This window comes from Athene noctua, chromosome 15 (genome assembly GCF_965140245.1).
Source record: "Athene noctua chromosome 15, bAthNoc1.hap1.1, whole genome shotgun sequence".
Lineage (NCBI taxonomy): Eukaryota > Metazoa > Chordata > Aves > Strigiformes > Strigidae > Athene > Athene noctua.
Window position 1 is genome coordinate 1837443 of NC_134051.1, and position 22565 is coordinate 1860007.

The 22565-nt window shown below is 42.9% G+C and overlaps 1 protein-coding gene across 5 annotated transcripts in view; it reads right to left on the reverse strand.

Moving 5' to 3' along the window:
- The window catches only part of TBC1D24 (TBC1 domain family member 24), a 32385-nt gene extending 15051 nt beyond the window's left edge, over nucleotides 1-17334 (reverse strand). Inside the window, exons 1-5 of one of the 5 annotated variants that reach the window (XM_074919366.1) lie at nucleotides 17251-17300; nucleotides 13690-13746; nucleotides 5645-5889; nucleotides 2859-3893; nucleotides 580-597 (exon numbers count right to left, since the gene is read on the reverse strand). In XM_074919366.1, coding sequence (XP_074775467.1) covers nucleotides 580-597; nucleotides 2859-3817 — 977 coding nt within the window. In that variant the 5' untranslated portion in view covers nucleotides 3818-3893; nucleotides 5645-5889; nucleotides 13690-13746; nucleotides 17251-17300. Of the gene's footprint in view, nucleotides 1-579; nucleotides 598-2858; nucleotides 3894-5644; nucleotides 5890-13689; nucleotides 13747-17250 lie in introns of all 5 variants that reach the window. The other 4 variants (XM_074919368.1, XM_074919367.1, XM_074919365.1 and 1 more) reach the window with 4 other exon arrangements.
- Between the last annotated feature and the right edge of the window lie 5231 nt (nucleotides 17335-22565).

The following is a 22565-nucleotide window of genomic DNA, read 5'->3' on the forward strand; positions in this document are numbered from 1 at the left end:
TTTGCCTCTAAAAAACCCCTACCTACTTAAAAATAAATATAAACTAGTATGAATAGAGACAAGTCACTTTCAGGAGTGTGCCAAGTTGGCTTCAGTCCAATGTCTTTCCAATGAACTGCAGAAAGCTTGCAAAGGAGAAAAAAGTTGAGTATGTCTCACAACTATTGCAAAAGCATATACCAGGTTTGGATGTGGGACAACACCTAACAGTTCTGAAGACATGTTACTGGAGATATTTTAAAAAAGAAAAAAATACCACTTTTTTGTCCAGTGTAGAAAGGACTTCTATCCCACCATTAATATTACTCTTTTCCATTCCGGAAAAAACAGGCTTGTATTGCTCTATGGAAGTGCTATGGTGGCTAGCTGGGCTGTTGACCACTTATCTTAGAACTCTGCAGGTGCTTTGAACTAACTTTGCAAGAGTGTCATCAGATGTTACACAGCAATCGGATGCTATAATTGCTGCCCTGCTTCTCCTGCCCCAGCATTAAGCAATAATGACAGCCTTGGAAAAAAATAACCAGCCAAAGACAGAAGAGACAAGCAAAGTGGAAAGATTGAAGTGTTTTAACGTACCTTTTGGGAGATGCAACACTGCAAACAGGAGGGGTGCAGTGGGTATGGAATTGACAGAAGGAGAATGTATAAGGAGAAAGACAAAAAAAGATAGAAAAGATCAGTGATTTCCTACATCTGCAACAAAGTGAATGAAAGGAGCCTGGAGAGAAACAAAGCAAGGTTTGATTCGAATCACTAAGAATGAGAAAAATAAACAGACAGGTTAAAATATTTCCCCCTTTTTTTTTTTGTTCCTTTTTTACTACCTGCTTGCAGTTACATGACTGGAAAATAACTCATCATCCCCTTGCACAGACCAAACATCTGGACAAGAAAAATCACATTGTAACAAGCACTGGAGAAAAGTTCCCTTCTCCAGCACCCACATCTGCCTACACTGGGATCCAAACTGAGCCAAGCTCACAGCAGTACCACGCTAAATTTCAGTATGTCTACAAAAGTAGCCAAGAAAGGATAACAGTTTCTCATTAGCAACTCTGGATGGTAAGGCAGTAACTACTGGCATTATCTGGGTATAATTTGACTGTATTTTGCTTTGAAATACTTCTACAACATTTAACACAGCAGGTGCTTCTGGAGTTTCTGTTGTTGGTTGGGGTTTTTTGTTTGATTTTTTTTTTTTTTTAATTCTGGGTTTTTAAAATTTTATTTAAAGCTCTCATTCTGTTGCTGAAGAATATACTCAAAAAGGGTATTAAAACTCTCCTGAACTTCAGTACAGGAAGAGAAGATACACACTGGAAGAGTTAATACTTTTGGTTGTGAGTCCCAAATACAATGGTCTGAACTCTACCCGATGTGACATTCCAGTGGCTAAAGGCCTTAAAATATTTGAGACTGACAGAGCAGTCTCTTCCAAGACATGAGCAAAGTAAAGCACAAGCTAATTGTAAACCAAACTGAGAATCTAAAAATAAACCTTTGGAAAAGACTGTAGCGACCTTTACATTTATTCAGGCACATGAAAGAGGTTCTGCTAACATTTATGTTGTTTTATAGGCAGAAATCTGCTAAGTATATATTTTAAGACCATGAAATGATATCTTTTTGCAACTACTGTAACTAATCAGCAACACAACTGGCTGCAAGAGCCGAGTACATCAGTGCTGACACCTTTTGATTTTTGAAGATTTAGAGAAAATGAAAGACTGTCCCTCTAGAATATCAAGTTCTAGATATCACACTTACTGATCCCAGTAGACTTCTAGAAGTCATCCTCCCTTCAGAGGTCAGGACAGCTGATAAAGCTGTTCAACATAAACTCACATTTCAAAAATGGTTGGGAGAAGTTTACTGCAGCCACATAAGGGCTTAAGAGAAACAAAACATGGCTACAACAGCATTTACCTCCACATACATCTGCACTTGGCAAAAGAGTAATTTTGTTTAGATTAATATATTGCTGCCTTTTTTATATACATGGACAGGTCTTTCAGCTAAGCCTTTTATTATTGTGGTTTTACCATCACACTGGAGCAGGATTTCATTTACCAGTACACAGCTGGTTTCTCCTCCCTCCATTTCTGAAAAGAAATTGTGATAACGCAATCATTGCTTGGATGAGCATCCTCACTCTTCTCTTTCATGGTTCTTTCAAAATAATTCTTTCTAATAGTACATGAATCTGTCATAAAAATAGATCAACTCCTAACTATGCTTACTATACTCTTGACTTCCAGGAGGCTTGCAGTCAAACTAATTTAAAAAGTAACCTGTAAATAAGACCTACTTCTTCCCTGCTCTGTTAAAATAACTCGCCAGTTAAGCAAAACATTTCCAGCTGGGATATCGCTTGCCTACAGAGACTGCTGAATTCACAGCACTGGTCAGCATGAAATTGACATTTTATACAAATAATCTCATATTTAAGAATAAATTTTCATGTTTGGGTACTGTTCTTCCAAGTACTTTATCAGTGTTTTTTCCAGCTTTGCTAAAATATTTTTTAGTTTAAAAACACCTTGTGAAAGATACTTTTGAGATACAATACCTCCAGTTACTGTGTACCTGTAAAAAGTAATTATAAATTCATCACTAAGCTGTAAGAAACTGCTTTGTTTCTCTTGTAGAGTAACATTTCAGTTACACTTCTCATTACAATCCCAACAATGCTTAATTTGGGGGCTGCTGACCTCTTGTGCAGAGAAAAAAAACACAGCAGAGATACCAGCATGTACCAGCTGAGCTTCTGCACCAGTCACTCAGGACTGAGTGATTGCTCATCACACTGGGAAAACTCACAAGACCACTCATGCTACTGATAATGAGCGCCCTACCTTTTCTGTTTGACCGTGATGCCCTTCTGCTGCAAAGCCTTCTCATTGGCCATCTGCAGAAGCTGGATCTCCTTCCGTGAGAAAAGGCGGATAGCAAAGGCTTTTTCCAGAAGCCTCTCTGGAGACACTGACTTGGCAATGTCTCTCACAAAAGCTCGAATGTCCTGCTGTATGCTGTCAGACTCCATGGGCTGCCCAGCTCTGACTTTGTGAAAAAATTTCAGCAGAGCCAGCGCAACGCGATAGAGAACTTTGTAGCCCTCCACCAGAAACACATCAAAGACCCGAGCAATGTACACCATCGGCAGCTCTCCGAAGAGCCACCGCTGCCAGTCGGAGTAAACCTCCAACACGTCCTCAGACACTGCCACCATCAGCTTATGTGCTGCTTGACAGTACTTGTTAACCAGGTCACCAAAGGTCATGCAGGAGGACTCAAAAGCCAGGAATGTCTGATCGATGAGCCGCTTCGACGGGTCATTGCAAGCAAGGATGCGACAAACCTGTTCAAAGCACTCTGCCTCATCTTTGCTGTAGTGGAGGAGCAAAGCTATCACAGAAGGCAGTGCTGGGCAAAATGATATGTCTGGGAACTGATTCGCAATGCACAATATAATCTTCCTGACTGCCCCAATGCCTTCTGCGTTCAAGCAGTACGTGGGGACCAGGCTGTTATCCACAAACTCTGGTAGTGGAAGGGAGCTACTGTTACGCTTTCCAACAATCTTTACAACAATGTCCCGGTACACATTTGCATCTGGGGTCACTGTGCGACATGGGATATTGCTAATTAGTTTGTGGTACACTTTGGCTCTCAGAGAGTGGTTCTTGGCCCAGTAGCCCTGGCGGGCCAGCTGCTTGAGCTCCTGGAACTCTGTGCAGGTCAGCTCCTTTGCATCCTGGCTCTGGACAGTAACATCCATTTTGTCCCAATCCACAAAGCAGCTGTATTCATCCATGGCTCCAGGAGAAGCATATCAGATAAATCATGAGAATGGAGACCTTATTTGGTCATTAAATGACTTGCAGCTTTTTCTGCAAAAGTAAGAAAAATAAGAGGCTTGAGTAACGAACAGGTAATCTCCCATTTTCTTTAGGAACACACACAGACATTCAACTTGATCCTGCAATGCCAAAACTGTTTTCTAAAGCAAGGAAAGTTAAAGATGCATGCCTTTTTATTTTTAGGCCAAACCTTACTTCCATTCTGTCAATAACTCATACTGAAGTAATTTATCAATGGCCAGCCAAGGGGCTGATTCTCAGGACTTCTCCACAGGAAGCTGATTTCCCTAACTGAAGGTCCAAGCTGAGGCATGGACCCTTATGTTAACTTCTCACTTAGAAGAACAGAAGGCTCCTACTTCAAAAATATCCACTGTAAAAAGCGTGTTCAATTTGCAATCTCTCTTTCTAATTCTCTGGGGGAGTAACTGTTATTTATACTACAAGGATGCAGTCTCATGAGCAGCTTACATTGTCCCAAGACTGTGTGGCCAGTGACAAGATATGCCAACTGACTGCTAGCCACAGCCATGTGTTCCCAGTAATTTCTTTGTGCTGGTACTAGCACTAGCATGGCCACACAGTCACTGAGATTAGTTTGTTAGTCTGGTACAATTTTTCTTTTCCATTGGATAAGCAAGATGTGCAAGCTGTATGGCCGGACAGATTAGTGCCAGAACAAAGACGAGTGCAGGACAGAACCACTAACTGCAGCACAGGCTCAAGTCATCTTCAAACAGCTTCATGAAACTGCTCCTTAATTCTCTCGAGTACTTCACAGTTTCTGGTCCTGACCTTGCACACGCTTCTATCAAATCACCCTCTAGAGGGCCTGCTATCACCAACATCAGATTTTAAAAACGCACACTACTGCAATAGCACCAGGAGCTGAAAGATCACGCTCTGGCCTCTAGTTCCTTGAACCATGTGTTTACAAGATCTACCAGTTGATCCAGCTTTAAAGTACCCCGGTGTCCCAGCAGACAGCATGACTGCAGTCACTAATGGCCGTATCTGAATCAGCTTTAATCACATCAGTGCAAAATTAGAAAGGAATACAATAAAATGCACTAACAGCAGGCAACAGGTTTGCCCAGCGCTGGAATGTCTCTGCCAATGTGTCCCTTGGTGTCAGATTAAAGCTAGGAAGCACATGGCTGTCAATGCTGCACACTCTGCAAAGACAGACAGTCCCTATAAAATGCAACAGGCCTATAAAACTGTTTTGTACAATTAAGACATTACATGGCAAGGTTAAATCAACAAAAGCAGTTACTGAAATAGTTCCAAAGAACCCTTAGCCATTTCTGTGTAACCAGATTGGAGAATGCATGGAACCTGACATTTATCAGCACAGTCTGTCGTACAACAAGTGCAATTAAAACGATTTGAAACTCATAAGGTAGGTACAACATCAGAACAGACAACTCATCCTCCCTCCTCTACTACAGGAAAGTTAAACAAACGTTTTCCCTCAAGTAGACAGAGGTTTGTAAATATACACTTAGCATTAGCTTGGACAGCCATACATTTAATTCAGACAGTTTTGAATTCTGACTAAATATTAATCTGGGTATTTTGGAACTGCAGGCTGAAACTCCAAAATTTAATTCCTCTTTTAAAAGGTTGACAGCAACAGACAGGAGCCTTCCAGAGAAGGCTTTTAGATGGCTCTTTTCTACCAAATATTTACTACTTTTTTTTTTTTTTTTTTTTAAGTAAAAAGAAGATTCTTTTTGAGCCATCTTTATACAATGTAAGAACAATACAGAAATGCTCACCATTTCTTTTCGTTGTATTCTTCCATATCTGAAACTAGTTCTCAGACTGTAATTAAAGGAGGCAACACATTGTCCCAACTTCAGTTCTGAAAGTGAGATATCTCTTGATGTTTGGAAATGATACCTCTCAATGTGAGCTGAGAGAGTGTCTTCAGGGTATGCAAAGACAGCAACAGTAGGTTACCAGTCCATCACAGAGTCGGTGTCAGCTCTGTGGAATTTAACATTTTTCTGCCATTCTCCACCTGAGAATCACAGGGAAACTGATTATCTTTAATTCAAATCCTAGAGTAAGATCCTTGTGCAGAAGAAAAATTTAACCCTATTTAGCAGTGATCAAAGCATGAAGAGATGAACCATTCTGTTCATGGCCATATCAGCAGAGAAACTATTATTATCCTGTGCTTCCTGGAGTCTCCACTATGCAACAACTATCCCCTTCTGCCACCATCCTTTGGGAGCTGCTTATATTTATATAAGGGAGGGTTAAGTAAAATTTCCATCATAAAAGACAACTTCTAAGATATGCAGAGTTACATCTTGGCTGTCCTTCTTCCTGTAAACTTCTCCCTTCTCCTTACTCCTTCCTGTCTTATTTTCCATCATTCAGAGACAGAGGCATATTTAGAGGTTTCATCAAACAACCATTATTCTTTCTGGAAGTTACTGTCCATTCCAGAAACTAATGAATATTATGAGTATGTGCTCCACAGCAATCTCACTGAAGTCTGTGGCTACAGGATGGAAGTCAGACTGCCAGAACTTTTGATTTGAGCTTACACTCTTATACATACTTTGACTGGGGTAAATCTGCTGGCTCTGCAAGTAGGTCTGGCTGCTTATGCTTTTCAAAGCTCTAGATGCTGCAAAGAAAAATGACAGCAAAGCAAATGCACATTGTCAAGGTTGCCAGAGCATGACCAGCTCTTAACTGTGCTTGCAAAACCAACAGAATTAGTGTGCTTCAGTGTAATGGTGCATAGCTCCTGACACTGTGCCAACAGCTACTGTAAGCCAGCAGGCTTCAAATGGGGAATATTTACTTGCCAAAGGAGAAGAGCACAAGAAATCTCAGGAAAATTCCAGCCACCCTTCATCTCTTCCTCCCACTCTTTCCAAAACTTTCTCTATCCCTCTGGGCAAGCCCTCAGTCTTCTGGCAACCATGTAAAGAGCAATGATTAACTCTGAGCTGGTGGGAAGAGTAGACAAAAACTGTCTTGCATTCAGTAGCAAAGGGCTGGTTGTGGCTGTCTCCTACCCATCTCTCCTACCACGAGGGAGCAAGCAGGCAGTGCAGACTGTTCTATTTGGAGGGATGGAAGGCTGGTGTGTCAGTTAAGGAGTAAAAGTAGAAGAGGATGGCTGTGTAAGAGTGCATGTCTGTATCAAAGTCCCATCTTTACCTAAACTACCTAGCTTTCACTTATAAGGAATGGGTAAGACACAGGCAGAAGAGAAAAAAAAATTCTCAGAATTAAATGTTTGTATAAAGATATGGTTAAAGGCAGGCTGAGACACCGATCTATACGCCTTTATTTTAACAAGCCTCTTTCCCTCTAAAGTAAATTTAGAGAAGTTAACATCACGTTGTAGTAAGTATCCTCTAACTGGGGATGGGGACAACGTGATGGATCAGCACCTGAACTGCACAGAACTGAAATGCTTTCAAGTACCTGTTAGAACAGAACTATAAGGGGATTGTAAAAATTAACAGAATATTTACATTACATAACAATAACAAATCTTGAAAGTTACCTTAAAAGTTCCCCCTTAAAAAGGGGAAGCAGTCATTATCTTTTCTCATCAGACTGACTTTTACAAAACAGTAGGAATTAACACAGAAGAACAGAACCAGGAGAAAAAGCCTTTTCTTAGTAACTGCCACACAATTTTGCGATTGTTAATCTATTGGTCTATAATGGAGCTCTTCAGTTAAGTGCAATATAAAAACCCCTAACACAAGTGAGAAATAGAACTTGAAAAATGCATATTGAAGATATGCCAAAAATGGCTGTAGAACAGGCAAGATTTTTCAAAGTTAAGTTTAAACTGCAAAGCAACCAAGTAATCATTACAATTTAAAACCAAGCAATGACCATGGTAACTGGAACTGGCATGATTTCAAGTCAGTGACTAAATTTTTACGAAATATTTAGCTTGCTAATCTAGCCACATTTTCCATTCCATTGCTTTAGTTCTTCCCATTGTCATTTGGGCTACTTTCAGAAGACAGCTGAAAACTGCACTGAATTTGAATAAAAATACAGCAGTGAAGCCAAGCGTGACAGTCAAATTCCAATACTGCCTGTGAAGAAAAATTCTATGAAAGTGTCTAAAAATAAAACAGCAGGAAAAGAGAAGATTTGAATTATGACTTACCTTCATTATGGGGAATATAAGGCTACGATTTTACTTAAGATAATGTGGCTAGAGACAACTTTTTAAATTCCTGCATTTTGGAAAAGAAAATTATTCAACTGAAATATCTGAAGTACAACTAACCCAGAGGACAATTATTTCTTTCAAATACACACAGTGCTCCACACTAGTGACATATTTACATTCTAAGTTTCTTAAAATAAAAGTTTCTTAAAATAAATTCCAAATTTGGCTCAAACCTGAGATTATTTTATTTGATATTGCTTTTAATAATCACAAAAAAGTTTCCTAAAAAGAAATTATAACTACTCAGAAAAAACTTGTCCCCTATTCCACTTATGTATTCTTGCAACTTTGTGTTCTGAAAGTTTGACTACAAATTAATAGCTTATTAGGACACTTAATTCAAATCTAGTGTAGCTGCTCTGTAACAAGAACTCCAATTTTTCATCTTAACCACCGTTACAACACCTTTGATTCAGCTATTTGCTATGCACTGTACAGATACAGTTAGATACCGATGACAAAATTTTGGCATGCATTTTTATAATGTGCTAACAGAAAGCAAATATTTTCTTTTGCTGCCCTACAAATCAAGCCTAATGCTAGACTCCCAGACCTGCAGCACATTGTTTGCTGTTTATACTGTTGAGTAGTGATGTAGCCAGGGCAGAGACTCAAGTCTACTCTCTTCCATAACCGCATTAAACTAATCCATTCAGAAGGCACATGAAAAGAAAATGAGAATTGCTTCCTCAAGACTGCTAGATATTAGTCCTCATCCCAGTAAGAGAGAAGTAAACCCAAAACTATGAGTAGATGATTTCTCATCCTTGAGGAATACTCAGCCATGTCTGGGATGCTCGCTTCATACACCAAAGAAGCTGACAGAAGAACGAAGCAATGCAGCAAGACAGCTAACTGCAGAATTAAAGGCAACCAGCAGACAGTTACTCTCTCCTCCCTGAGTACTTCAGTGCATTCTGCAGTCTTCCCCAAGCCCAGACTTACAGCAGTATACCTTGACATCTCTGCTACATGGATCTGGAAACAAGACTGGACAGCACCCTTCCCCCAAACACCTCCTGATCCGAAGCATGTTTTGTCACATATACAGCTTCAGTTACTTCCTATGCCACTCATCGCTGAGGAAGACGTATGCATCAGAGCCAAAATTAAACACTCCATTTAGCACTAGGGCAAGCTGCTCAAGTTGCAATATGTTTTCTGTACGTGTATATATACTTAAATGGAAAGTATATTTGTATTAACAAGATTCAGGCTGAGACTGTGATGAGCTAGTTGTGCTTGTACATCACTTGAACAGCAAAGCCTTCCCTGTAGACTGCAGACAAGGCTCCTCATTCTACCTGGCCCAGCCTAGCAGATGTATTGTTAAATCCTACTTGGAAAAGGCCACTATTTTTTGGAACAGAAGGATAAAAGCAGGAGTATACAGGAGCAACTAGTTCATCTTGTGCAGGAGAGCAATTTGGAACACATTGATGCATTCTGGAGCAATGATCCATTTCAGTAGAGTACACAGTTCGATGGATTGCTTTAACGAGGTTAAGTGCCCTTCGATCTCTTTATAATTTGCCCTAGGCACTGTGTACAGCACAAGCTGGACTCCAGGAATACAATTCTGAATAATATCCTAATACTAGTTTGCCAATAACAATAGGGTATTAGTTAGCTGCTTCCTGATGGTTTTTTTATATTCTTTTGGGGCAAAGTCTAGAAACATCTCACTTTTCCTGAGTAACTGATAAAGACCTGATATAAGAGTACATTACAGGGCAAATAATTTTAGGCATCTACATGAATTCTCTTGGGATGTCACCACTGCATACAAAGCATAGTCACAGAAGGTTTGTCCTAGAATCCCATGCTTTCATTCTTAGGAAAGTACTATTGCCTTCTTAAACAAGGTCTTAAAATTATCTGTGATTAATCTATCATGTACTTTATAAAAGTCAAAAGTTCAGACACAGAATGAACTCTTCACTGCTGGCCAGATAAGTGACAGTAGCTTATATTTAGGAGAATGTGTATGCCTTATATCTGCAAGCAGCAATCCCCGTTCCCATTCCCTGCTCTGGGATGACAAGCGCTTCTAATGTTCAATCACTGTAGATACTGTGAGGTGTACTGATCATTAAAATACCACAGAGGAACAAAATAAACACACAAAACCCAAACAAAAGTCTGCAAAACCCCACAAAACACTCTTGTTGAAAAATTGGAAGAGAAAAGAAATGGTTAATGGTTCCACAAAGGGTCAAAAAGGCTAAAGAACAGAACATTGTAAGATGATACTGGATGGTAAATGTTATCAAAGACATAGATCAGGAGCTTTCTGTCCTGCCTACATCATAAAAAAAAGCAAGGAACAACTAGTAAAATTAAAAAGAGGAGAATTCCTGTCTTCCCCCCCCCCCCCCCCCCCAAAATAAAACTGCATTTAATCAGCAAAACTATTTTACATGATGTATTAAAAAAGATCCAATTAAAAAAAACAATCTGTCAAAGTAGTGCAGAAAAATCAATACAATTTTCTTATTATATTGACTGTGTTTTCCTTCTGGTTTCTTCCAAATTATAAGGATGAAAAAAATCCCTCATATTGTACTAATTATTCTTCTTCCCTTTGTTTCAAAAGCTGAACTAACTAGAAACAGGTCTCCCTTCAACAGCAAGCTCTGATGAAAATTTTACAGTGAATATGCAATCTTCAGTCTTCAATTTTATTTTATTTTTTCTTTCCCTAAACACCTCAGTTTATATCTTTCTCCATTTGGAAGTGGACTATTTGGAAGTGGACTCCATTTGGAAGTAGACACAGTCTACTATGTACAACCAAAGATGCAGTGTAACTATCAGTGAAAAGCTCTGACATGGAAGCAAATCTGTATGCAGTAAACCATTTTCTCTCTCTTACATTGAATGCTCTCTCCGTTTGAAGTCTGTCACCTCTAGATCTCTCTCCACTACATTTACTGGCAGAAAAATATCATTAAATATCCACACTTTGAGATGTTCTCCTCTTAGACATAACGTCTGCATTTGTTTATGTTGAACACAAATTTGTTTCTTTTGCTCCTATTTAAACCTTCTCTACAGGAGTACATGCAACCATGTTTTATTTCTTAGGTGTTCATAGAGTTTCTTTAGGTCCAGAACAGCAGCTGACAGCATGAATGGAAACACACACAGATTTTTACACATAGAAGGTGTGACCTTTCCCACTATCTAAGAGGTGTTTGCCAAGAGGCAGTTCACAGACAACGGCAATGTTTATGGGTTTATTAGTATGAGAAAAACATTCAGAGGTTAAAGAGCACATACCTCCTAGACCTGCTCCTCCCACTCTCTGACCAGCTTCAACATAGTGATTACTCCTTTCCAAGAGTTGTGATGAAGTATCACAACAGCATGTCCATCCTACTCTGGGCCACCCTTTACAGGGGACCTGTGCAACCACTAAGCTGCTTCAACACTTCACATCCCAAACTGCGGTGGGTGCAGGTCCCAAAACTAACGCAGCCAGCCTGACTACAGCATAAGAAGCCTCCAGCTGGCCTCAGACTGCCATGGTTGTATCGCACTGAGAAGGAGAATGCAAACTGCTTTATGGAGATGAACGCACCCTTTTACAAAGCCCCATATGGTTTCCCATTGACAACCTCAACACTCTCCAAGTCATGATCTATACCAAGTATAAAACCAGTTTCTGTTTTTTTTTTTTGTTTTTATCCTTCTGTTCCAAAAAATAGTGGCCTTTTCCAAGTGGGATTTAACAATACATCTGCTAGGCTGGGCCAGGTAGAATGAGGAGCCTTGTCTGCAGGCTAGAGGGAAGGCTTTGCTGTTCAAGTGATGTACAAGCACAACTAGCTCATCACAGTCTCAGCCTGAATCTTGTTAACACAAATATACTTTCCATTCAAGAACACAGAATGTATACACAGAAAACATAAATTGCATTGTATATAAATATATTGTATATATACAATATATAGACATATATCCCATTTTTAAAAACTAATGCTAAAATTCAGTTTCTTCACAATATTCATATTTATCAAAAATATGTCCACACAGATGAATCTTGTAAATTCTCCCTTGCAAAAGGTTCAAAATATGAACTGTGCCATTCAAAGTCTGTTAGGAAACAGGCCAACATCCCAATTCCCCACATCATCTTTAAAACAAAACAAGACGACAATTTAATTGTAACAGCACAAGTATCAGTGTGGATACTTATGCCAATGTAATTTGTCTGTTCAATTAACTGGTAGGACATGTTTATATTAAGACCTTCCAGTGCAATATATGAATATACAAGGTGTTAATCTGGCAGTGCTGGAGATCTTAAGGGATCCCTAAATTAGGAAATGGGCAGATGAACCAGTAACCCTGGTCTAATTGAGCACGCAAATCCTCACTCTCTTAGGGAGACTAAGGAAATCGCTGCATGCACTCCTTGCCTCTGCAGTAAGCAAATGGGGAGGTAACGCTTTATACCAGAAGTTATCACTAGATCTCCTTTATTCCAGGGTAAGTTTTGTGCCAGCAACTAAAACCGGGTAGGAAAATCTTGCCATCTCAGATTATTTCATTATTCTCTGCACTAAGTACCAAGGGTACAGAAGATTGCTCTTGGAAAATAAAAGCCATTTTACAGTGAGATGACCATATAAGAATTACAAAGTTAAAGTAGTCATTTTATACAGAATCTATTTTCTTTCAGTCCTGCAAAACCCTACAGATTTTTTCCCTTTCTTTCAAGGTTGCTCGGAAGAAAAGCTTCAGTAATCTGGTATCACTGATAATGGATTAACCCTGTCCTGAAAAAAAAAGGGTAGATTATCCTGCATGCGAGAGTGAGTTCAGACACTAACATCAAACCAGTTCCAAATATACTTTACAATTAAAGGAGGGCCTAATCTCAGGCAGAATGCCAGCAGTTGCATTTCAGGGAACCTGAACAATATACTGCTTCATTTTGATACTTATTTCTGCAGTCTTTCCAAAATTATGCTCTATTAGAAGTCCAAAAGTAGCAACAAATACCTCCTCTGCAGAAGCAAAGGTAGAGAAACAGCATTTCATAATGAGAAAATATTCAGTGTAGAATTCCAAACTAGTCCTGCATTATTTTGATTACAATTTTAAAATCAAAGGGTATTTATAACAACAGAACAGCTGCTGAGTTTATAACCTTACTGTTAGTATATATTACTAATCTCTAATCATACTATAGGGGTAAAACTGTGGGAAGACTAGCCCTGTTAGAAGGTCATTAAGAAAAGTCAAGGGGTCGGAGCACAGGACATATAAGACAAGGCCTTGCTGTTGACCGTGTTTATTACCCATGTGCTTGTTCTAAGTAAACTTAAAGGGACTTAAGATACCTGTCATGCCTACTTCTCTGTCAAGTGTCACTGCACTGCCCAATGGATTCAAAGTCTCTCAGCCTGATGAGAGGCCTTACACGCATACTGAAATGTAAATCTGCAGCAGAAATCTTGTTTCCGCATGGAACCAGATTATAAAGCAAACATCTTCTGTATACAGTGAAGATATTACCTGAAAAACACCAAACAGAAAGAGCCCCAATACTCTGCCACCCCCCACTGAAGTGCTTTTATTAATCCTTACCTTACAAATCATCCTTGTATAGATCTTCTTATGACCTACTCCCTTCTGCTGGGCCTGCTGGGGGTGGAGGAGGTGGAATTTAAATATTAGACTGTTTTTTAAACAACGCACTGGGCAACATCCACATGCATCAGTTGCACCACTGACCTCCACACCTTTAAAAAAAGAAACCAAACCTATTTGCCTGCACGTCAGCAGAGTTTCCAACCTTCATACTTGCAATTGTGGTACAGAGAATAAGGTGACAGATATCCCCACAACAGAGAACAGCACCTAATTAACCACATTATTAAAGTGCTTACAGCGTAAACAACTCATTTCAGTCTCTAAAAACAGGGTAGTAGCTACTTTTAGCTAATATTCTCATTGTGGCTTACTGCTGCGTTCCCCCCTTGCCCCCCTCTCTTCAGGAAGTATTAAATCTGCATTAAACAGGCAATCTCTGGAGAGCGCCTCTCTTCCTAGGGTTTATAAAGGTATTTGCTGCACAGGTAGGGGATTTTAGAATATCAGTTCTGAAATAAAAATAACTATATTCTGAGTATATGCAATGGAGTTTGATCAGCTGACTTGCTGAGGGTTGATACCCCAGGCTCTTGTCTATTAGGCAGAAAAGTTTTAACTGATCTGATGAACATTTATTTTTCTTTTCAAATGAATGCTATTCAACCTAGCAGATTTTGAAATAACCCAGTTCTAGTTTCCTCCAAAATACAGTCATTACAACAACTTTGTGTATGAATTATTTCTCCCTTAAGTTTCTTCCCCTGAAAAACGTAACAAAATAATCCAGTGCTGGTGTAGCTACACTGAAGTTACACCTATTTGTTAACATAATGTAGCTGCGTACACCCCAAGCACAATTAAGCATGCTCATTAACACAGACACTGTCAGCCTAGGAGGTTCTTCTCATTCTCTTTCCTGAGACAGTGGGAATCAGCAACATGTGGTATTTTGCAACATGGCTGAAAGCTCAGGTCCTCTAACTTTAGAAGTTTAAGCAACAGAGGAAAATAAATGAGAAACAGTAAAGTCTAACACCACAAAATATGAGAACTTTTGTATATTAGAGACCTTAAAACAGGTGATTCTACAGCTGGACATCTCCAGCACATACTCCCACCAATACACATGGACTTCAAGCCAAGTCAATCATTAATATAGTGCAATTAGGTCTATTTTTATATCTGAAAAGTCATGTGACTGCCTGATCAAGCACAAAAGGAATAAATGGCTAAAGACTTATTACTTAGACAAAGTCCACTGCACCCTCCCCGCCCCCAAAACACAACCCATGTAAATGTGGCAGAATATTGCAATTAAACCTGACAATAAACGCATCCCCAAACGAGCATTTAAAAGAAGTTTTAGTTCTTTAGTTCTCAGTCACAATTCAAGGCTGTGTATAGATGGAATATAAATAGCTGTTTTTCTTTTCAGACCATTAACACAGTTTATCTATTTTGAGCATTAACATATATCTGTCTGCTTCTGAGCATGCATCCATACAGCCTAACACAAGCAGTTTTAATGGCCTCTCCAACCTAACAGGCAGGGCAGGTTGAATTCTAAAGAGCTAGAAGATTAGCAAGGACTAAATTCATGATGTGTTGGCAATAATTTGCATGTCACTAACTCTATCCAGCTTCAGCATTGAAGCAAAGGCAGTTACGATCTAAACAAATGCCAGAGTAGTATTATCAGACTGCAATAACCTTAGTGTTGGAGACGGTGAGACACATGCGCAGTGTGGACTGGTTTGTTTTGCTTGCTTGCTTGCCTGGCTTATATTTATGGACAGGGTAACTTTAGTACAGGAATAGCTTTTTTTTTTTCAGTTTTCCTTACAGTCCAAATGACAAGACTGATCAGGAGGAGGAGACTTTTTCAAGATTTCAGATTAACATAATGAAGACAACCAAGGGGAGAAAACAGAGGTCACAATAAAAGGAAAGAGCTGGGAAGAGCAGAGGTGCTTGAATATGTGACAGGTCCACACCCAGCCTGTTAGAAACATTTACTTGGCAGCATTTAATTATTAACAGCAAAAAAGAGAAGCAGAAAGCTGCCTTCCCTTGCATTCAAATTCTAGCTGCAGGAACACCTGAAAACTTTCAAATATTAATGACAAAAAAGACACTCAGTACAAAGATAGCTAATTCTTGTGCAATACTATCCACAGCCATTTTGCAAATTACAAAGGACATAAGTATCATGCTTGGGTTGCTTGGAAGCAACAAAGAGCTAACATAAAATACTGCTGGAGTGCTTGGATTCGAGTTACCAGTGCTCTTCCTGCAAAGTAACTATCTCGGAGATAAGTCTTTTGCAACATGGTCTAACTACTAGCGAATGCACAAAGAAGGAAATTCTAACTTTTCTGAGTTTCCCTTTTCAGGTAATGCAGAGCCCTAGATGTGGTACATGTAATTTTTGTGCTCTGGGTATTCCTGGATGCTCTGACAATTCTACTGTGGTTTCCTGTAAGCCAGCAAAGCTTTCAGATACTCCAGCTTCCTATAGAAACTAGATGTAAAAAGGCAAGGTTTTACGGTAACACAGTTCAGAATAAAACTACCCACTCCCATCTCATCACAGCTATACAGCACCTGCAATATCTCATCCACCTGAGGCTGGAATCAGCTAAACATGCTGCAGCCACTCAGTTATTTGCTCTCCTGCTCCCAGGCCCAGAGAGGCCAAGGACCATTTTATCAAGTTCTAGTGGACACCCCAAACCCAGTGTTCAGCTAGGTGACGTTCTGGCAGCCCCAATATCCCAAGAGCCATCGTCCACTTAAGGATGTGGTGTCTATATATGTATGCGTTTCAGAGAGCAGTTCCTAGATAAAGACCAGCATGACAATAAAGTCATAACAAAATTTAACTTTCATGATAGAAATTCTAAAATATTCAAGGAAGAAGCTGCAGAACACAAGCTTTGGGTTTAGAGAGCTCTTCATGTGAATATAAACTGCCCCTTTAACTGGGACCAGCTTGAAGAGTAAGTGTAAACCGTGAATATTTGGGTGAGCGTCACCAGTTACCAGAGGATCCGTCTTTGCCCCATCTTGACATATTTTGCAGAAAAAACAAGCGCAGAAGCAGAGCATTAACCTGTGCCCTCACGCCAAGAGGCACCCACAAGCCTTCGAGTCTCCACGCACCGGAACAAATCGGAAGGGTAAATCCGAAGCCTCCCTAGGCCGGCTCGCCGCGGAGGGGAGAGCTCCCGGAGGGGCCGCCGGTGCCGCCAGAGCCCACGGGAACAGCGGCTCGGGGCCGCGTCCTGACCCTCGCCCGGCAGCTCCTCCCCAGGCTCGCCGGCCCCGCGGGGCACGGCCGGCGAGCCGGGGCCCGGCGCCGGGAGCGAGTCGTAGAGCGGCGCCCGCGGAGGGGGCCCAAGGAAGGCCGGGCTCGGGGCAGGCCCCCCGGCCCGGTCCTGCCCGGCCGCCTCCCGGGAAGGCGCCGCCGGGGTCCCGCCGCCCAGCACCGAATCCCCCCGCCCTGCCGGCAGAGGTTCTCCCGCCGCACCCCGGCCGTGCAGGGACCGCCCTTACCGTCGCCGCGCCGGTCAGGCCGCCTCCGGCGGGACCGGGAGCGGGCTGGGGGGGGGGAGCGAGCGGCCACCGCGCGCATGCGCAAAGGGCGCGGCGGCGGGACGGGAGCGCGCATGCGCCGTGCGGGCGGTGCGGGCACGTGCGCGGCGGCCCGGGCGTTGAGGCGGGGAGGGGGGGTCAGTGGGGGGCGACAGTGAGGGGTGGCAGGGGGCTGGGGGGGGGGTGGAGGTCTGTGGGGGTGACTGGGGTCCGCGCGGGTGGCGGGGGGCCGTGGCGGTGATGAGGGTGGCGGTGATGAGGGTGGCGGGGGTCTTTGGGGGTGGTGGCGGGCGGTGGCGGTCATGAGGGTGGCGGGGGTCTTTGGGAGTGGTGGCGGACGGTGGCAGTGTTGAGGGTGGGGGTGAGGGTGGCGGGGGGCTGTGGGGGTGACAGGGGTGGCGGTGAGGGGCAGTCCCGGCGCTGCAGGCAGGGCTGTTGGGAGCGGCAGCGTTGGGTGGGATGTCTGGGGCTTGTGGTCCTGCACTATTTACCAGCCTTGCAGAGCCTTCGGGTGAAAAACTTAGAGCAGGTACTAGATACAGTTGTTGCTTTAAGAACACTTTAACATCTGAATAGTTTTGTTCTCAGTAACAGTGTGACTGCTTTTTTTTTGCAAAGCCTGGAATGGTCAGAACAGAAATGGATTAATTCTAGAGATGAAGGACTTCCATAGTGTTTATTTGACTTGACTTGGCAGCAGCGTTCTGTTTATGACTGGGTAAATAACTGCCACATTAAAGATTACTAACTCAGAATACTTAAATGACCAATAAAGTACTAATCTTTTATATGGAGTTGTAAATGTACACAGCTTGGTAATGCAGGCTCTTGCCAAACAGATAACAGATCCCTTACCCAGAAGGTTTACAGTCTAAAAGCAACCACAAAGAACCACAAGGAAAGGTCAAGACATGGTAATGAAAAGTAAAACATGAAGAGGAGTTGTAGCCATTGCGGCTGGATTTTAAACAGGGTCTTAGAGGGATTTTCTTTTTTATCTTAAAGCTACTGGGCAGTGAACAGAAGCAAGATAGACACAGCATCCACTGTGCCAGGGGCAGATGGTTAGTAAAAGAAGTTCCAGAAGTTTTGCTGAGAAATCATCCAGTTTATCCAAATTTAATTTGGAAAAATGCATTATTTTACATTCCCTTGCGTTTGGTACTGTAGGGTCCTAGAGGGCACTTGAACACATGGAAAGGGTCATGTTCCCTACACCAAATGAAGTTGAGCTAGCAAGGAGAGCAGGTTTAGAACATGATGAAAGTAGATGGAGGGGTGTGAGAACAGAGCTAAGTGTGGGCAGTATTTGATAAGATGTTGTAGGAGGATGAAAAGCTTCCATCTGTCTTCAGTATTTCTAGCATCCTTTCACTGTAGTACACGGGTCCTGTGTGGTCTGTATATTTGGGCTCATGGTGCCCCTCTGAGGTAAAGCAGTTCTGCTATTCCCGTGTTTCTCTGGGGAAACTGCAGCAGAGAGAAGGTGTTCATGTAGTGTGAACAAAGCTGGGGATTGACAGGTGTTAGAAAAGCAAGACCAGGCACAGGGAGATGGATTGGACTTCAGGAATTTCTCTGCTGAAATGTGAACCATAATTTGAACTGAACACACCCTTTAGCCTAAGAGTTGTTCTTGGTGTTCAGAAAGTAGAAGCAATTGAAGGCCCTTTTCAAACTTCTCTACTTATGCTCAGCAGTGCACTATCAAGAGATGTTTTCAGAGTGTAATGGTGGTACTTCTGTCACCAAAGACTCTGCATTGCCCAATGCTTTTACCATTCCAGTAACCCAGATGCCACAAGGGATGATCAAGGAAGAAGAGCCCTGCACAGTTATAAGATCAACGCTGGGAGATCTTTCAGAAGGGAGACTCTGTGATGGCAGGATAAAAGGAGACAGCAGCCCGTGGACTAGTAGAGGTTGAAAAAATGGCAGATGATGTGGGCAGAGTGGATGCTGTGTGCTGTCTTAAAACTTTGGAGTCTGCGTGTCTGTGTGAATAATCTTCATACAGCTTGTACTCAGGCTGTTGGACTGTCTGTGACTACGTGAGAGAGAAGGTGAAAACCATACTTCACTGGTTGATTGATGGCTGATGGAAAACATGTTTGAATGCATCTACTTTTCTTCCTGCAGAAGGTTCATTGCTGGAAGCTTTACAGAAGCCAAGGAATACTAAGGTTCTAAGTACTAAACCTTGTAGCAGCTCAAATAATGAGCAAGACCTGGTGACCCCCTGGCCACGAGGGCAATGAGCCTGCAGGGGCTTTCTAGGAATGAACAAAGGATATTCATTTATTGGACTACCAGTCAACACCTTCCATGGACTTGGGAGAACTTTTACATGGCATGAAATAAGTAGTTCCATAAGTGCAGTGTTCAGCAAAGCCTGTTTTGCTATGGGTTTGTGTCTTGAGGGTGGCTTCTCTCTCATTCTTGTCTGAAGATTAATAACAGGTGAGCTCATACTGTACCATTTCTTTGTGTAAGGATGTTATTTCATGTGTGCATTCATTTTCCTGAAGCGTATTGGAACAGAAATTTCTCCAGTACATGCAGTTGTACATCTCTCATTTTCTTATGAAGCTAGGCTAGAGTTATGGTCTAGGCACTGGGTTTAACGGAGTCTTTTTGGCAGGGGCAATGGAGGGACTGGAAGGCTGCGTTGGGGAAGGAGATGAAAGCAAAGAAAAGAAAGTGAAGAAAGGCTGAGTGGGTGGAATGGGCCATCACAGAGGAAAGCTGTCTGTGGGTGTCCAGCAGCCTTGGAGAGGAGGCTGGCACTTGTAGGGTGGGCAAAAGAGCGCCTGGGGCATTGGCAGAGAATGCCAGGATGCAGAGAAGGGAATTAGGACAAAACCTGAACCGGGCTAGTAAAACTCTGGCTTTGCTGGTCCCACAGCAGTGCCGTTGGCTTAGGGCGGCTTGCATGGAAAGCTGATAAGCCTGGCAAAGTGTGACCTCCTGTGGGTAAAACTGGGAATTACCATGGGATAATTAACCAAATCCTTTTCATATCACATGTCAGCATCTTAATGGGAGGTTTGCCCAGTGGTGTGGATCACCTTCTCTTCCACCTGCCAGACCTGGTTCCCGGCCTCTGGATGAGCTGCTGATGTTCCTCCTGGCAGTGAGGGTGAGACTAAAGCCAAAGGTGCCAGAATTGGGAGGGTGCTGGTGGATGTTTTAATGACGCTAAAAGGGACGCTGTTGTGAATGCAGACATGCGTTTCTCTGTGGGTCCAAGAAGTGCTCTGCAGACGCTCTGTTTTCCACTTGGTTGGATGGGTTGCAGCCAGCTTTTGCTGCTTGTTTGTCTCTTCCCTCTCCCCAGCTATGGTACCTCCTGCCTTTGAGGGACAGGCGGTCATCTTGTTGTACCATCAGTGCCATGGGAAGGATTAGCTTTTGCTGCTGGGTGATCCTCTTGGTGTGGACAGGGGATTTGTTAGGAGGGAATTAGGAGGCTCCCTTCTGGAAGACTTTAATTCCCCTCCTCCATGAGGAGACCAGGACATAGCTGTGTGGTGACATCCATAGTACGCTCTCAGCATATTGCATCAGGTATTCCAAGGTGTGATGATTGGCTGTTAGCACCTGGCTTTGGCTGCAGGTACTGCTGTTGCATTAGATATGCAGTAGGGTCAGGTCTCTGGCTGTTGGGCACCTTTGGGGCATTCTTTCCAGCTCCTGACTGTTTGGAGGAAGAGAGATCCTACATGTGGCACCTTGCCTCCACCCATAGAGTGCCTGCCTGATGACCTGCAGGGCCTCAGGGAATGCCTCATTTTCCCAGGACTTTTCCTGAGAGGGTGATTTTGAAGGAGTTTCGTTTATTTTCAAGTGCAGGTATATTGTATCCAGGTGTATCCAGGGACTGTTGGTGGGTCACATGCTATTGTCATGGATGGATAACTAAATGTTGCTTGATTTATGCCCTGTGCTGTCTTTGATGTTCACAGAATCATCTAGGTTGGAAAGGACCCTGGAGATCACCTAGTCCAAGGTCTCTTGGTCTCTTCCTTCCCCCTGTACTCCTCTGCACCGGTCCAAATGCAGGACTGCCTCTTCTCAGGGGATTTACTGGCTTTCATCCGGCAAAGCAGGATCATGTTTGTTGGGCAGTGATTTCCCTCATAGCTTTGTCTCTCTGCCTGGGTAGATGGCTCTCGGTCTTGGGTCATTTACCACGTAGTGTGATGGAGTGGTAACAGAGTTCAGCAGAGGTGGCTGGACGGGTGCAAAATCAGGCTGCAATCCCATGGCTTTGCTTTCTGGAGACCTGAGAACTGGCTGAAGCCACTTGGGTGAAGGATAAGAAGAGGGTGGGGTGCCCAGAGGCCCTTTGGCTGGAGTGGGTTGCTCGCTGTCCCAAACTGCCAGGGCAGGTTCCTAGCTCAGTCTGTCAAGTGGGCTTTGCACCAAAATCCATGGCAGTGGGTGCTCTCAGACCTGTCTGTGTTCTCCCATAGGGCAAAGCAGAACCTGCAATTAGTGTTTCCAAAAGGTGTGAAATGGAGCCAGAGCAAAAGCAGGCTTGGTGGGTGCTCTGACCCAGGCCTGGTCCTCGCAGCCCTTGCACCTGCGCCAGAGCGTGAATTGCTACTCTGTGCCGGTGCCCCTCACCCCCTCTGCACACTCTGTTTTCATTAGTGCGTGCTCTTGGGTTAAGGACCGTTCTCACTTCCAGCTGAACAAACACTTTCCATCGCGTGTAAAATCCAGCCTGGTGCTAATAGGCGTCTCCCCCCACCTTCCTCCCTCCCCTCTGCCACCTTTTGTGCAGTTGGCAGGACAAAAAAGTGGCGCTATTACCTGACTTATTATCGGCACGGGACTGTAATTTATGGCGTATGCTTGGTAAAGTGCCATGCTGAAAACATTTATGGCCCACTTAGAGTCCTGCGGGGTGGTGGGGAGGGTGATGGCTGTGGAGGGGAAGCCAGTTGTTCCACCCTTGCAAAATACTGCAGAGCCTGAAAGCTTCCTCTGCCTTCTGACAGCAGCACTGTGGGCGGGTGGGCTCAGAGCTCCTGCCCGGTGGATCTCAGACCAGGCTGAGACACTGGTACCCAGAACAGATGTAATGCCTTGTCCTTAGGAAACACAGAGTTTTGTCTCCCTCTGGGCATTTATCAAATTCCTCATCTTTACTGGCTCTGTGCAGTCTCACCCCTCAAGGCCAGGATCTCAGACTCTGCCTTCCTCATGTTCCTCATACATGTGGCACCTCCTCCTTCTTCCCCAGGCTCCAACACCCTGTCCTCTTTTGT